This window comes from Somniosus microcephalus, chromosome 22 (genome assembly GCF_052327205.1).
Source record: "Somniosus microcephalus isolate GS21.2 chromosome 22, FLI_Smic_1.0, whole genome shotgun sequence".
In the NCBI taxonomy this organism is placed as follows: domain Eukaryota; kingdom Metazoa; phylum Chordata; class Chondrichthyes; order Squaliformes; family Somniosidae; genus Somniosus; species Somniosus microcephalus.
The window spans coordinates 29689570-29705391 of record NC_141008.1 but is presented as its reverse complement, the minus strand read 5'-3'; the positions used below and the strand labels follow the sequence as shown (position 1 = coordinate 29705391).

The window sequence follows — 15822 nt, the reverse complement described above, 5'->3', positions numbered from 1 at the left end:
TGTTGCTGCCCCTCCAAGATAACCTACTTTCTCTGGCCCCCGAGGTCCAGCATCTGCATGCAGCTCAGCAGTGCTTGGAGCATCCCGCACCCTCCAGCAAGGAGTCTCCACTGCTGTCCTTGTCAACACCATCTGCTCTTGCTCACTTGTGATGAGAGAGACATCAGGTGACAACACTATCTCGCACAGAGCCCACTGAGGTGTGCGTATCTGCGCTGGTGCTGGCTGCACTTGGGTCTGCACCCTCAGAGGCTGGAGCGTCCTCTGAGAAATCCTCCTGCTGCTGGGCAGTGGTGGGGTGGATGGGGGGGGGTGCACTTGATGGACCTGTGGGAGAGTAAAGAGATGAATTAGAAGTGTTATAATAAGAATGGGTAATGTTACCATTATGCACATGATGACATTTCACTGGCTACTGACATCAGTCACCATATGAGTGACTGCTGTATGCCATGTGGCTATATGAGATGTAATTCTGTCACCAGGTTGCTGGGAGGTCCCCCTTTCTCCGTCTCCCACCGCCAGCAGCTCTGCATCTCCAGAGATCTCCAGGGCCTCCTCCTCTGCTGGAGTCAATTGACTGAAGACTGGAGGGCCACCTCCGGTTCTCTGCCTCTCCCTATTGTTGTGGGCTCTCTTCCCCTGCAAGGAGGGCAAGAAGAGAACTTTGAGTGAGAGTGATGGAATGAGTGTAAGGAATGGATGGGCTATATCTGTAGAGGGTGACTATACAAGAGTGGCGTGACATTGCCAAATGGCCTCCTTCTCTGGTGATACTTGCTATGATTGCATTAGGATGAGGGTGAGTGTCAGTAGTGGTTAGTCAGATGGGGATATGAGTAGGCACATAGACAGAGAGGAATGGGTGGACCTGCAAGGTAGGTAGGTGTGAGGAATGATGTGCAGGAGTAGGCTTGGGAAGGCAGAGTGATAGGCACATCAGGATGTAGGTGAGTGTCACATTGCACTCCCCTTTCCTGACCTCATTAGAACATTGAATCTTTTCCGGCACGGGATCCACATCCTCCTAACCAAATCCCTGCTACTGACCTCCTCTGCGATCTCCAGCCATGCCCTTTTTGTGTCTTTGGGTGGACGTTTTCGTCCATCGCCAGGGAAGAGGACCTCCCTGCGTGCTCTTGCTGCCTGCACCAGAACTTCCAGGGACGCATCATTGAAACTTGGCACTGCCCTCTGCCTTGTCTCCATGACCCACAGATTTATGAGTTTTATTGCGTTATTGAGACCTCTGGAAACCACCTTATGCACTCCTACATCAACCTTCAAATGAGATGTGTGTAAGGCTGCTTTAAATATCCGTGCTGAAAATGAGTCATCGCTGACATAATCAGACCCGCTCCAGTTAATTGGACCGGGAAACACGCATGACTGTTTTAATTGGGGCCATTAAGTTAAACGAGCACTGCAGAATGCGCTGTTCACATCCATGGGTTCTCAACCCGTTACGCGGCCCGCACGCACACAAACCGACTCCCAACGTAAAGATTCCGGCCTAAGTGTGAAATGTGATGTAGCAGTCATTCCTCAATGAGATGTTGATGGGATCAGCATCGTTTGAGTTGTTAGAAACACAAGAGCTGTTGCAGGTGCCTGTCAACATTCTGTATCAGTTCCAAATATTTCCACAGAATATGAGTGATGAACCTTTAAACACTATTCCAAAGAACACCAGTCCATGTATGTCAATGTTCAGATAAAAAATTATTCATCACTTGCTGAACGAAGATTGCTGGAGTATCCATTCAGCTGGGAATTCTGCTGGTAGCCCAAACCAATGAATACTCAACCATCCTTTGTTCAGCAAGCTTCTCTGTGCTCCCAGTAGCCATCAGGATCTATTTTGTGAAACATTTGCCCTTGCTACCTTAGTTCCTTTTGGATGCAACCTGTTGCAATGCCATCTAATCTGCAAAAGAATAGTCAGGTTTTCCTGTAAATCCATGATATGGTCAATTGCACGTGCTCTATGTAAGAGTAGGGAATTAATGGGCAAATAGCCTTTTCTTATTCTATGTTTTCTTCTCATCTTAAAGATTACTGTGAGGGTGCCGGTTAGTTCCCTCAGTAACCCCTAGATGGCACCTTCACTTGTTTTTTTCCCTTTGCTAATTGTTACTAGTTTCTCCTGTGTTTATTACTTAACTGCCTTTTATCAGGTTTATTGGTTTCACCTGTTTTTGCTTGTATTTAAGTTCTGTGGTTTCTTCCCTCTGTGCTCAGTCTTGACAAGCTGCTTGCCTAGTGGTAGCTTGTCTTGAGCGCCTATGTTTGTAACTGTTTACCTGTGTGATTCTAGTAAAGTACTTTTATTTAAGACTGCATACCTGCTTCTCGCCTCGTCTGTCTGCACTTGGGTCCAGAACCAGCCTTGCCCTGACAGATTACGATACTTTGTTAACTGGATTTGAACAATTTGCATTAATATTGAATATTTCAGATATGGGATTTATCTGAAATGAGGTGGTGCTGTTGATCTTTAGAATGCTACTCATTATTCTACTCCGTACACAGCTGGTGTCTGCTCTGTCATAACTTGTCAATCCTTTGTCATTGCAGGTGAATACGCAGCAGCTAAAGCTGCTAAATATGGAGGTAAGACTTTCTACTTTTGTAATTTGTAAAAGCATCAAATTATTATTGTATTAGTAAGCGCAGATTATTCGTGGTAAAATCTTCTTTACAAGTATAGAATGTACATAACAATTAAATTCATCATCAAGCAAAGAATACATTTCAAGCCCAGTTACAATGGTTTCCTCATGACAGTAATATTTGGAAAAAATCTACCTATCAGCTGTTCTCAATTTATTTATTGTATATATAACAACATTGACGTTTTTAGAAAGAAATATCATTCTAAAATTTGGCTACATTGAGTTTGGCTTTGAGAAGCTGCTGCCATACTGAGGTTGTAGTTTCATATTCTGAACAATATCCATTGTCTGAGTACACAGAGAATTTGGAACACGAGCCAGGAGTTCCACAATTCTGTCTGGTCTTAATTACAAGGGCTTTGTACAAAGAGAAACCAGGAAATATCTCGCCACATGAGAAACAAGCAGTGAAAGTCACAAATTCTGGACATAGACCAACATGAAATGTTCAATTGCCAGTAATTAAGTACTTAATGGGAGACCTATATAAGAAAAGGATGGAACTAATAAGGTTTACTAACAGGAATCACATCTCAAACAAATGGCTGCACTGGGGTCACAAACTGCTCATTATTCTCACCTTCCACAATGCTCTACTTTAATCAATTCTTTCATTCAAAATGTATTCATCTCCATTTGACTTTTTTAGTCGTATTTGAAATTGGTGTCTCAATTGGATACTTTCCACTAGATCTTTGAGTTTTCCTGTCTATTTCCTTTTGCGATATATCTTCACCATTCCAACAGCGACCACCAGTAACAACTGACACTGTTACTTAAAATTACTAGATTTAAACATTACATCATATTTCCAGGCATACACAACGGGTTCCTGAGGTACCACTTGTTGTATTATGTTATGGCTTTGTAGCATATTTACCTCAGATTCTAGTGCCATATCAGTTAACACCAGCAGGAATAGGAATGTTGCATTAAAACGTCTTTTATCTGTGCCATTCCAACCTGGGTTAGAGTTAGGCATCAGTTAGAATCAATGAGGTCATATTCATAGGTTTTAAAGGGGTTTAATCTTACAATTAATGCTCGGCCGTTTAGGAATGAAATCAGGAAGCACTTTTTCCACACAAAGGGCAGTGGAAATTTGGTACTCGCTGCCCTCCAAAAGGCTGTGGATGCTGGGTTAATTGAAAAATAATACTGAGATTGATAGATTTTAGACAGGTAAGAGCATCAAATGATCAGGATCAAATCTAGTAAATGGAATTGAGGTACAAGCCATGACCAAATTGAATGGTTGAACAGACTCGGGGAATAGTGGCCTTCTCCTGTTCCAAGGGGGCAATGTTCCCAGCCCCGAGGAGACGCGTTTGGAGGCAAGACAGTTGGTAAAATCGAAAAAGTGAGGGCGAGTTCAGAACCTGCCTCCGTGCAATGTTGCCAGAGGCGGTTTTGATAGGTGCGATTTGGTCCCGCCTCCATCAGTCAGTTAAGACCCTTAAATAGTCGTTAAGGGCCTCCATAATCCTATTTTGACTGGCCTTTGTTATTTTGCCACATTTTGGGCTGGATTTTGCCAAAGGAGGCTCAGACTTTCGCAAGAGGTAGCGGGTGACATCTGTGCAATGCTGCAGCAAGACCTGGAGCCCAGAGGAGCGGGTGGACACCCCTTACCAGTGGCTGTCAAAGTCACCACCGCACTCAACTTTTTTGCTTCAGGATCATTCCAGGGATCAACAGCGGCATCTCCCAGGCGGCCGCACACACTTGCATCACGCAAGTAACCGATGCCCTCTTTGCCAACGCGCACAATTACATCAACTTCTCCAAGGATCAAGCAAATGTCATGGCGCGTGCGATTGGATTTGCTAATCTGGCAGGCTTTCCAAGGGTGCAGGGCGTCATTGACTGCACACATGTGGCCCTTAAGACACCCCATCACAATCCAGGTATTTTTGTCAACCACAAGGGCTTCCACTCCCTCAACGTGCAGCTGGTGAATAACCACAATAAGGAAATTTTGCATGTTTGCGCCAAGTACCCTGGCAGTTGCCATGACTCCTTCATCCTGCGGCAGTCTAGTGTTCCTCCACTCTTCAGTCCGCCAGACCAACTTTGCGGATGGCTACTTAGAGACAAGGGCTATCCCCTGAAGACGTGGTTAATGATGCCGTTGAGGAGGCCATCCAACAAGCTGAGGAGTGCTACAACTCCAGCCACATTTCCACCAGATCCATAATTGAGCAAACCATCGCACTTGCTGAAGATGCGAGTCAGATGCCTTGATAGATCAGGTGGAACCCTGCAGTACTCAGCAGCCAGGGTCTCCAGAATCGTTGTGGTCTGCTGTGCACTTCACAACATGGCACAGCATCGTGGCTTGCAGCTGCCTGAGGTACAAGTGGCTCATCGCATAGCCTCCTTAGATGAGGATGAGGAGAGCGACAATGAACAGCTTGCGGAGGTGCATCAATCAGCGGCAGCAGCATGCGAGCACGTTGCTGCCCGGGATGCAAGGGATGTACTCATCTTGGCCAGATTTGCTTAGCCTGCCCAATCAAACACATTGCCTTGCACCTTCTTACCACACCATCGACAATGGGCAAGAACCTGCAGCTTCCTATCACTCTGGCTACCATACTGACAATTCCAAATCGCACTGAGCCCTCAATGTGGAAGTCCCATTTGCAAAATGACACAGCCCACAACTTCAACAGTTTGCCATCAAGTTATTTTATCACATATGGCGGGCATCCTCTGGGGTTGCGAGCCTGTGAGGGCTCACCAACAGTCTGCTGCTCCTGCAGCTGTGCAGGGGCTGAGATGCCGATCTTAGTTGGGTGAGGACTCTGGTGGGGTTCTGACCAAGTGCTCTGCAGTGGCATGGTCATGTGAGCACTTGAAGAGGTGCCCCCACTTCCTTGTTGTCTGCCACCAACATCCCTCTCATGGGTCAGCCCCACTTCAGAGCTAGCAAATGGCTTGACAGCACCTTGCTGCTCTTCAGGGGGACCATGAGGACCCATTTCTGCACTGGAAGTCCTACTCCAGAGGACTTCCATGAAGGTCTGGTTTCTCTGCTCAATAGCTGACCATTGCTCCTCAAGAGATGTCAGTCTATTCTGAACAATGACCATGTTTTCAAGACCCTGGCGACTTAGCTCCTCCATGGCCATAGCCATCCTCTCCTCTACCGTAGCCATCCTCTCCTCTACGCTCTTCAATCCGCCAAACCAACTTAATGGATGGCTCCTTGGTGACAAGGGCTAACCCCTGAAGAAGTGGCTAATGACGCTGATCAGGAGGCCAGCTAACGAGGCTGAGGAGCACTACAACGCCAACCCCATTTTGACCAGGTCCATCATCGAGCAAACCATTGGCTTGCTGAAGATGCGATTCCGATACCTTGACAGATCAGGTGGAGCCCTGCAGTATTCAGCAGCCAAGGTCTCCAAAATGGTCGTGGTCTGCTGTGCACTGCACAACATTGTGGCTTGAAGCTTCCTGATGAGCAAGTGGCTCAGTTCATAGTCTCCTCAGATGAGGAGGAGGACCGAGCGGCGGCGTATCTACCAGCAGCAGCGGCAGCACGCGAGCACATGGCTGCCCATGATGCAAGGGATGCGCTCATCCTGGCCAGATTTGCATAGGTTGCCCATTGTGGCACATGTGCTTGGCTCTTTCTTAACACATGATATACAATGGACATGACTCTCTGGCCTTCTTTCACTCTGACCACCAACCTGACCACGCAAGTGTCGCGGAGCCCGCTATGTGGAGCTGCCTAAGCCGAAATAACAGATGCCATTGCGCCAACAGTTTGCCATCACCTAATTTTAATACATTCACACAGGGATGGAATTTCATCAATAAATAGAAACAATCACCCAATCTGCACACAGATCTGGAGGTTATATCCCTTGCCAGCTGGACCCACACAGCTTGGTTTCTTTGGGAGGCCTCTTCCTCCCAGATGAGGGGAAGCGCACCACCCTGCTAGCTCTCGCCCACTCATCAGCATACCCAGCGCCTCATCCGAGAACCTCGGGGAGGCCCTTGCCTTGGAGCTGGTCATTCTTCAAGGAAATAAAAGTTTGGAGGTGGTGCACCATCGACCAAAAACCAGTGGAATGAGCCAAGGCAGCAAGCAGCCCTTAAATGAAAAAACAACAGAAATTGCTGGAAAAACTCAGCAGGTCAGGCAACATCCGTGGAGAGAAATTTGAGTTGACGTTTCGGGTCGAAACCCTTCTTCAAAACTGGATAAGTGATGTCAGCAGAGGTGAGTTTCAGTCCCAAAAGACTAATTGGCCAAGGGGAACCCACACCTCTGGCCAATTAGGGGAAAATTGCAAATTTTTCCCACCTGACAATGGAGGCGGGTTTAGAACCCACCCAAACCGAAACCCGCCTCCAACCCGCCTCCAGTGGGAAAATTGCACCCTTTGTTTGGACCTTGTTGTTATTCACTGGTGCCTTTTGTCATGCCAATTTAGTGCCATGTAGCACTACTTGTGTATTAGCAGTGACTTGTGTATTAGCAGTGATGGAGCACGCACAGGCTAGGTGGAATACTCGCAATAGTACTGTCTATTGTCTGAACGCATTTAAACTTTTGATCACAGTCCAGAATCGGCCTTGCAACAAATGAAAGGAACAATTCAAGCTTTGTGACAGGTTGCCTTACTTAATACTGCAATATGATTAGTATCAATAGTATGATAATCTATTAGGACAATTTGACATATTGATGATTGTAACTCTTCTGTGGTGGCATTCCAGGAGGTGTACCAGGAGGCATTCCAGGAGGTGTACCAGGAGGCGTTCCAGGGGCTGTAGCTGGTGGCTTTCCAGGGGGTGTACCAGGAGGCCTTCCAGGTAATTTTATCTCTCATTAACAACATTTTAGATTTACTGAGCTGAGTTGAATGCAAGGTGTAAGCTTTATTATTGTCAGTTTTACAGTCGAGTCTGTTAGCATGCTTTTACACTATCATTGTAATCTTTCACTTTGTATCAATGCTGCAGAAATAGTGCAAATACAGCCTGAATCCACGGTCATGGCCTGGTTTGGCCTGACACAAGAACAAAATGGAGTGTATTCCCTAGAGGAGACTTTGGGTCTCCTACCTACCTGGTTTGGAACGGAGTGCCTCCTGTAATTTGGGGCCCTAGGTTTGAGTAAGCACAGTCACTGGCCGAGAAATTTGCTCACTCCAATCCCATTTTCCAAGCAATATATGGCCTCCTAAGTGTTCAACATGGTGGGAAGGAAGCGTGCATACGTTTCCAACCACAAGTGCTCCGCCCACCATAATGGATTAGGCTGTTCCATTGGTGTCAGGTGCGAACGTCAGAACTATTTAAATGAATTACTGTAATAAGTTTTTTAATTTATGTTCCTTTGCTTCTCAAGACCCTTTTGTGGTTTTGGTATGCCACAGCGCATGACTCATCTACGCTGACATTTCAGTACATCGATGTGTTTTTGGAAATGCCAACTTTCATGAGATTTTTAAACTGTGCTGATCTGGTAGTTCACAAGGATACAAAAGATCCCACAGCACTAGTTAATAAAGAGTAGGCAGTTGTCCTCCCTCAGCCAGCATGACCAAAAAAATAAATTAATTAGTTATCCATCTGTTTGTTTGTGGGACCTTGCTATGTGCAAATTGATTTCCCCCTTTGACTACATCACGCAGTAACATCAGTTCATGAGTAATTAATTAGTTGTGAAGTGCTTTGGATTATCCGGAGAAAGTGATAAATACAAGTTCTTTCTTTAGGTTGCCCTATTGGACCAAAACTTGGGTTACCTCAGAGGAATTGGGAAGAAACATGTTTTTTCTTTAACCATAGTTGGCCAGCTCCATTGGGTTACTAAGTGTGGAATTTGATGTGGCAGTCATTGCTCAATGAGATGTTGATAGGATCAGCACCATTGGCATTCTTAGAAACACAAGAGTTGTTGCAGCTGCCTGGCAACATTCTATATCAATTCCAAACATTTCCACAGAATATGAGTGATGAAGCTTCAAACACTTCAGTCCATGTATGCAAATGTTCAGATGCAGAATTAATCATCGCTTGCTGAGCATTGAGCTGGGAATTCTGTTGGTAGCCCAGCCCAATGGATACTCAAGCAACCTTTGTTCAGTAAGCTTCTCTGTGTTTCCAGTAGCCATCAGGATCTATATTGTGAGACATTTGCCCTTGCTACATCAATTCTTTTTAGATACAAGCTGTTGTAACATATACAAAAGAATAGGCAGGTTTTCCTGTAAATCCATGATAAGGTAAATTGCATATGCTCTATGTAAGAGATTGGATTTAATGGGCAAATAGCCTTTTCTTATTTCATGTTTTCTTGTGATCTTAAAGATTACTGTACTTTGTTAGCTGGATTTGAACAATTTGCATTAATATTGAATATTTCAGAATTGGGGCTTATCTGAAATGTGGTGTTGCTGTTGAACATTGTTCTACTCTGTATGTAGCTGGTCCGTGCTATGTCTTAACTTGTCAATCCTCTACATTTCAGGTGGATACGCGGCAGCTAAAGCTGCTAAATATGGAGGTAAGTCTTTCCACTTTTGTAATTTGTATAAGTACCAAATTATTATTGCATTTTTTATTTATTCATTCACGGGATGCAGGCATCGCAGCTTAGGCCAGCATTTATTGCACATCCCTAATTGCCCTTGAGAAGGTAGTGGTGAGCCGCCTTCTTGAACCGCTGCAGTCCGTGCGTTGAAGGTACTCCCACAGTGCTGAGAGGTAGGGAGTTTCAAATTTTTGACCCAGCAATGATGAAGGAACGCCAATATATTTCCAAGTCAGGATGGTGTGTGACTTGGAGGGGAACTTGGAGGTGGTGGTGTTCTGATGCGCCTGCTGCCGTTGTCCTTCTAGACGGCAGATGTCGCGGTTTTGGGAGGTGCTGTTGAAGAAGCCTTAATGAGTTGCTGCAGTGCATCTTGTAGATGGTACACACTGCAGCCACGGTACGCCAGTGGTGGAGGGAGTGAATGTTTAAGGTGGTGAATGGGATGCCAATCAAGCGAGCTTCTTGAGTGTTGTTGGAGCTGCACTCATCCAGACAAGTGGAGAGTATTCCATCACACTCCTGACTTGTGCCTTGTAGATGGTGGAAAGGCTTTGGGGAGTCAGGAGGTGAGACACTCGCTGCAGAATACCTAGCCTCTGACCTGCTCTTGTAGCCACAGTATTTATGTGGCTGGTCCAGTTAAGTTTCTGATCATTGGTTGATGGTGGGGGATTCGACGACGGTAATGCCATTGACTATCAAGAGGAGGTGGTTAGACTCTCTCTTGTTGGAGATGGTCAATACCCGGCACTTGTGTGGCGCGAATGTTATTTGCCACTTATTAGCCAAAGCCTGAATGTTGTTCAGGTCTTGCTGCATGCGGGCACGGGACTGCTTCATTATTTGAGAAGTTGCGAATGGAACTGAACACTATGCAATCATCAGCGAACAACCCACTTCTGACCTTATGATGGAGGAAAGGTCAGTGATGAAGCAACTGAATATGTTTGGCACTGCCCTGAGGAACTCCTGCAATGATGTCCTGGGGCTGAGATGATTGGCCTCCAACAACCACAACCATCTTCCATTGTGCTATATATGACTTTAGCAAGTGGAGAATTTTCACCCTGATTCCCATTGACTTCAATTTTACTAGGGCCCCTTGATGCCACACTCGGTCAACTGCTGCCTTGATGTCAAGGGCAGTCACTCTCACCTCACCTCTGGAATTCAGCTCTTTTGTCCATGTTTGGACCAAGGCTTTAATGAGGTCTGGAGCCGAGTGACCCTGGCGGAACCCAAACTGAGCATCGGTGAGCATGTTATTGGTGAGTAAGTGCTGCTTGATAGCACTGTCGATGACACCTTCCATCGCTTTGCTGATTATTGAGAGTAGACTTATAGGGCGGTAATTGGCTGGATTGGATTTGTCCTGCTTTTTGTAAACAGGACATACCTGGGCAATTTTCCACTTTGTCAGGTAGATGCCAATATTATAGCTGTACTGGAACAGCTTGGCTAGAGGCGTGGCTAGTTCTGGAGCACAAGTCTTCAGCAGTACAACCGGGATGTTTTCAGGGCCCATAACCTTTGTTGTATCCAGTGCGCTCAGCCGTTTCTTGATATCACGTGGAGTGAATCGAATTGGCTGAAGACTGGCTTCTGTGATGGAGGGGACCTCAGGAGGAGGGCAAGATGGATCATCCACTCGACACTTCTGGCCGAAGATGGTTGCAAACGCTTCAGTCTTGTCTTTTGCACTAAGGTACCAGCCTCCACCTTCATTGAGGATGGGGCAGTTCATCCTCCTCCCGTTAATTGTTTAATTGTCCACAACTGGATTCCATTCACTACTGGATGTTGCAGAACTGCAGAGCTTTGATCCGATCCGTTGGTTGTGTGATCGCTTAGCTGTGTCTATAGCATGCTCCTTCTGCTGTTTAGCATGCATGTAGTCCTGTGTTGTCACTTCACCAGGTTGGCACCTCATTTTTAGGTATGCCTGGTGCTGCTCCTTGCATGCTCTTTTACACTCCTCACTGAACCAGAGTTGGTCCCCTGGCTTGCTGGTAATGGTAGAATGAGGAATATGCCAGGCCATTAGGTTACAGATTGTGTTGGAATACAATTCTGCTGCTGCTGATGGCCCACAGTGCCTCATGGATACCCAGTTATGAGCTGCTAGATCTGTTCTGAATCTATTCCATTTAGCACGGTGGTAGTGCCACATAACACAATGGAGGCGTTTATCAGTGTGAAGACAGGACATCGTCTCCACAAAGACTGTGCGGTGGTCACTGCTACCAATACTGTCATGGATAGATGCATCTGCGACTGGTAGATTAGTGAGGATGAGGTAAAGTAGGTCTTTTCCTCGTGTTGGTTCTTTCACAACCTGCTGCAGGCCCAGTCTGTCAGCTATGTCTTTAAGGACTCGGCCAGCTTGGTCTGTAGTGGTGCTACCGAGCCACTCTTGGTGATGGACATTGAAGTCCCCCACCCAGAGTACATTCTGTGCCCTTGCTACCCTCAGTGCTTCTTCCAAGTGGTGTTGAACATGGAGGATTACTGATCAGCTGTGGGAGGCCAGTAATCAGCAGGAGGTTTCTTTGCCCATGTTTGATGCCATGTGACATCATGGGGTCCGGAGTCAATGTTTAGGACTCCCAAGGTCACTCCCTCCCAACTGTCAGTGCCGCCACCTCTGGTGGTTCTGTCCTGCTGGTGGGATGTAAATGGAGGAGCCTGGGATGTTGGCTGAAAGGTTTGATTCTGTGAGTATGACTATGCCAGGTTGTTGCTTGACTCTCTGTGGAACAGCTCTCCCAATTTTGGAACAAGTCACCAAATGTTAGTGACGAGGACTTTGCCGTGTCCAAATCCGATGTCGTTTAGTTTTATTCTTATAGTTTTTCGTAGCTGTTTTGATACAACTGTGTGGCTTGCTGGGCCATTACAGAGGGCACTTAAGAGTTGTTGGCTGGAGTCACATAGGCCAGACCGGGTAAGGACGGCAGATTTCATCCCTAAAACGAGATTAGTGAACCAGATGGGTTTTTACGAGAATCCGGTAATTTTATGGTCACCATTACTGATACTAGCTTTGTATTCCAGATTTATTTAATTAACTGAATTTAAATTCCCCAGCTGGCGTGGAGGTATTTGAACTAATTTCTCTGGATCATTGGTCCAGGTCTCTGGATAACTAGTCCAGTAACATAACCACTATGCGACCATACCCTACTTAGTAAGCACAGAATATTAATGGGAAAAATCTTCTTGACAAGCATAGAATTTACATAACAATTAAATTCATCATCAAACAAAGAATACATTTCAAGCCCAGTTACAATGGTTTCCTCATGGGAGGTAGATTTTTCCAAATATTACTATTAGTTCTTCTCACTTTATTGTATAATTAACAACATTGAAGTGTTTTTAGAAAGAAATAGCATTCTGCAATTTTGCTGCATTGAGTTCGGCTTTGAGAAGCTGTTGCCTTGTACTGAGGTTGTACTTTCATAAACTGAATAATATCCGTTGTCTGAGTACACAGAGAATTTGGGACACGAGCCAGGAGTTCTGCACTTCTGTCTGGTCTTAATTACAAGGGCTTTGTCCAGAGAGAAACCAGGAAATATCTTGCCACATGAGAAACAAGCATTGAAAATCACAATCCTGGACATAGACCAATATGAAATGTTCAATCGCCAGTAGCTAAGTACTTAATGGGAGACTTATATAAGAAAAGGATGGACTAATAAAGTACACTAACAGAAATTACAGCTAAAACAAATGGCTGCACAGGCAGTAACAGGGTCTCAAACTGCTCAATTTCCTCTTTTTCCACAATTCTCTACTTATTGGCCTAGAATTTGCAGTCAGCAGCGAAGCGAAGGCCTTTGCGCTGACCCCGAAGTATGCTACGCACAAGGATCTCGCCATCCCTGTGTCAAGAAGTTTGGGTTTTCCGACCTTCAATTCAATTCAACGGACTGTAGTGGGGATTCCCGTTGTTCGAACTGCTGTTACGTCAACAGACTGTCTAAGCAGCCAGTCAAAAGGCAGAATACTTACAGTCAGTGAATAAAGAAGTGAGTAAGCCCTTAAAAATCTAACTTTCTAAAATAGTTGGAGAGAGCAAAATAAAGATTGGGGCTCTGACATGGGGAAAAGCAAACCTGATACAGTATAAAGATGGACAAACATAAGAAAAAGAGAATTTTTTTTGGAAAGCTTCTTAAAAATTAAATTTTTATTAAAATGGACAAATTTTACACTGCACAAAATTAAAATTAGTTTTCCAGGCCCACAACATTTGTTTAGCAGTAATAACGCTGTTAAAACCCCAGTTACACCTAATCCCTTTGGGTCTAACTTATAGTGGGGATTTTAACAAGAGTAATTACTGCAGAAGTGTCGAAGTTTTTGTCAATTTCAATGATTTCACTGATTCCCAGCTCTGTGGGGGATGGCACAAGGCAGCCAGTTTCAGAGCTATTATTGACAGACCGCAACGTTGGGTTTTCTGCATGCGCCTGCGCCAAATCCCAAAATTACAGTGATGCGCTATCAATTACTCATAAAAGACTGAGAGTTAGAAGAGTAACCAAAGGCTTTTATTAACAACAGAATGGAGGTCTGCCTCGCGTGGTCGACCGGTCCATGATACTAAGGGCTGGGGAGCAGTCACCTTTATACTAGGACCTGTGGGAGGAGTCAGCCGAGGCATGTCCAGGCATGTACACAGTGGAATACAAACAGGACAAACAGGAATACAAACAGTGGTTTACCACATTCACCCCTTGTTTAAAATTGAGTCCGGCGGGGTGAAGTGTATTAAAAGTTAGTGTATTGGAGTCTCTCCGGAGGTCTTGTCTGCCGCTGTGACCTGCGTGGCGACGGCAGGGGTAGTGAAGTTTCCGGCGTCGAGTCCAGCGTAGGCTGTGGCACAGGCGTGTCGTCCTCGTAGATGTCGAGCGGGTCGCGGGGCCCAGGCCTGCCGTCTGCTGGGGCTGGATATCGGATCGTGGGGGGGGGTGGTAGTGGGTAGTGGGTTACTGCGGCCCCCGAGGGTGCAAGGTCTCTTATGGAGACTGTGTCCTCCCGCCCGTCCGGGTATGCGATGTAAGCATACTGGGGGTTGGCGTGGAGGAGGTCGACCCTCTCGACCAGGGGGTCCGTTTTATGGGTCCTCACGTGTCTTCTCAGTAGGACCGGCCCTGGGGACGTCAGCCATGGCGGTAGCGATGTCCCCGATGTGGACTTCCTTGGGAAGACAAACATTTTCTCATGAGGGGTGGCGTTAGTGGCAGTGCAGAGCAGTGACCGAATAGAGTGGAGCGCATCGGGGAGCACATCCTGCCAGCGGGAGGTTGGAAGGCCCCTAGACTTTAAGGCTAGCAGGACGGCCTTCCAAACTGTCGCATTTTCTCTTTCCACCTGTCCGTTCCCCCGGGGGTTGTAACTGGTGGTCCTGCTTGTGGCAATACCCCTAGTTAGCAGGTACTGACGGAGTTCGTCGCTCATAAACGATGAGCCCCGGTCGCTATGGATATAGCTGGGGAAGCCGAACAGGGTGAAGAGGTTGTTCAGACATTTAATGACCGTGGCACTGGTCATGTCCGGGCAGGGGAAGGCGAACGGGAAACGGGAGTACTCATCAATAATATTGAGGAAGTACACATTGCGGTCGGAGGAGGGGAGAGGCCCTTTAAAATCGACGCTCAGGCGCTCGAAGGGGCGAGTGGCTTTTATCAGGTGGGCCCTGTCTGGTCTATAAAAGTGCGGTTTGCACTCAGCGCAGACTTGGCAGTTCCTGGTCATGGTCCTGACCTCCTCAATAGAGTAAGGCAGGTTGCGGGCCTTGATGAAGTGGAAGAACCTGGTGACCCCCGGGTGGCAGAGGTCATTGTGGAGGGCCCGCAGTCTATCGATCTGCGCGCTGGCGCAGGTGCCACGCGATAGCGCATCCGGGGGTTCATTTAGCTTCCCGGGCCGGTACAAGATCTCGTAGTTGTAGGTGGAAAGTTCGATTCTCCACCTCAAGATCTTGTCATTTTTGATTTTGCCCCTCTGCTTGTTGTTAAACATAAAAGCAACTGAACGCTGGTCAGTGAGCAGGGTAAATCGTTTTCCGGCCAGGTAGTGCCTCCAATGACGCACAGCCTCCACAATCGCCTGGGCCTCCTTCTCAACAGCGGAGTGTCTGGTCTCCGGGCCTTGGAGGGTTCGTGAAAAGAAGGCCACGGGTCTCCCCGCCTGATTGAGGGTAGCGGCCAGGGCAAAGTCAGACGCGTCGCTTTCCACCTGGAAGGGGATGGATTCGTCCACTGCGTGCATGGTGGCTTTGGCAATGTCCTCCTTGATACGGTGGAAGGCTAAGCAGGCCTCTGCCGTCAAGGGAAAAGAGGTGGACTTGATCAGCGGACGGGCCTTGTCCGCATAGTAGGGGACCCACTGGGCGTAATAGGAGAAAAACCCTAGGCACCTCTTCAGGGCCTTGAGGCAGTGGGGCAGTGGAAGTTCCATAAGGGGACGCATCCGGTCGGGGTCGGGGCCGATGACTCCGTGTTCCACAACACAGCCAAGGATGGCGAGGCGGTTTGTGCGGAATATGCACTTCTCCTTGTTATATGTCAG

At 46.8% G+C, this 15822-nt stretch overlaps 1 protein-coding gene and 1 pseudogene across 16 annotated transcripts in view; one reads left to right on the top strand and one right to left on the bottom strand.

Annotated features, from left to right (window-relative positions):
- The window catches only part of LOC147102129 (uncharacterized), a 330921-nt gene that overhangs the window by 151205 nt on the left and 163894 nt on the right, over positions 1 to 15822 (top strand). For 14 of the 16 annotated variants that reach the window (XM_085964374.1, XM_085964369.1, XM_085964366.1 and 11 more), the window contains 3 exons: positions 2578 to 2613; positions 7416 to 7511; positions 9175 to 9210. In XM_085964374.1, the coding sequence (XP_085820500.1) occupies positions 2578 to 2613; positions 7416 to 7511; positions 9175 to 9210 (168 nt within the window). The remainder of the gene's footprint in view (positions 1 to 2577; positions 2614 to 7415; positions 7512 to 9174; positions 9211 to 15822) is intronic. The other 2 variants (XM_085964361.1, XM_085964372.1) reach the window with 2 other exon arrangements.
- Positions 10333 to 11341, bottom strand: LOC147102130 (uncharacterized; annotated as a pseudogene).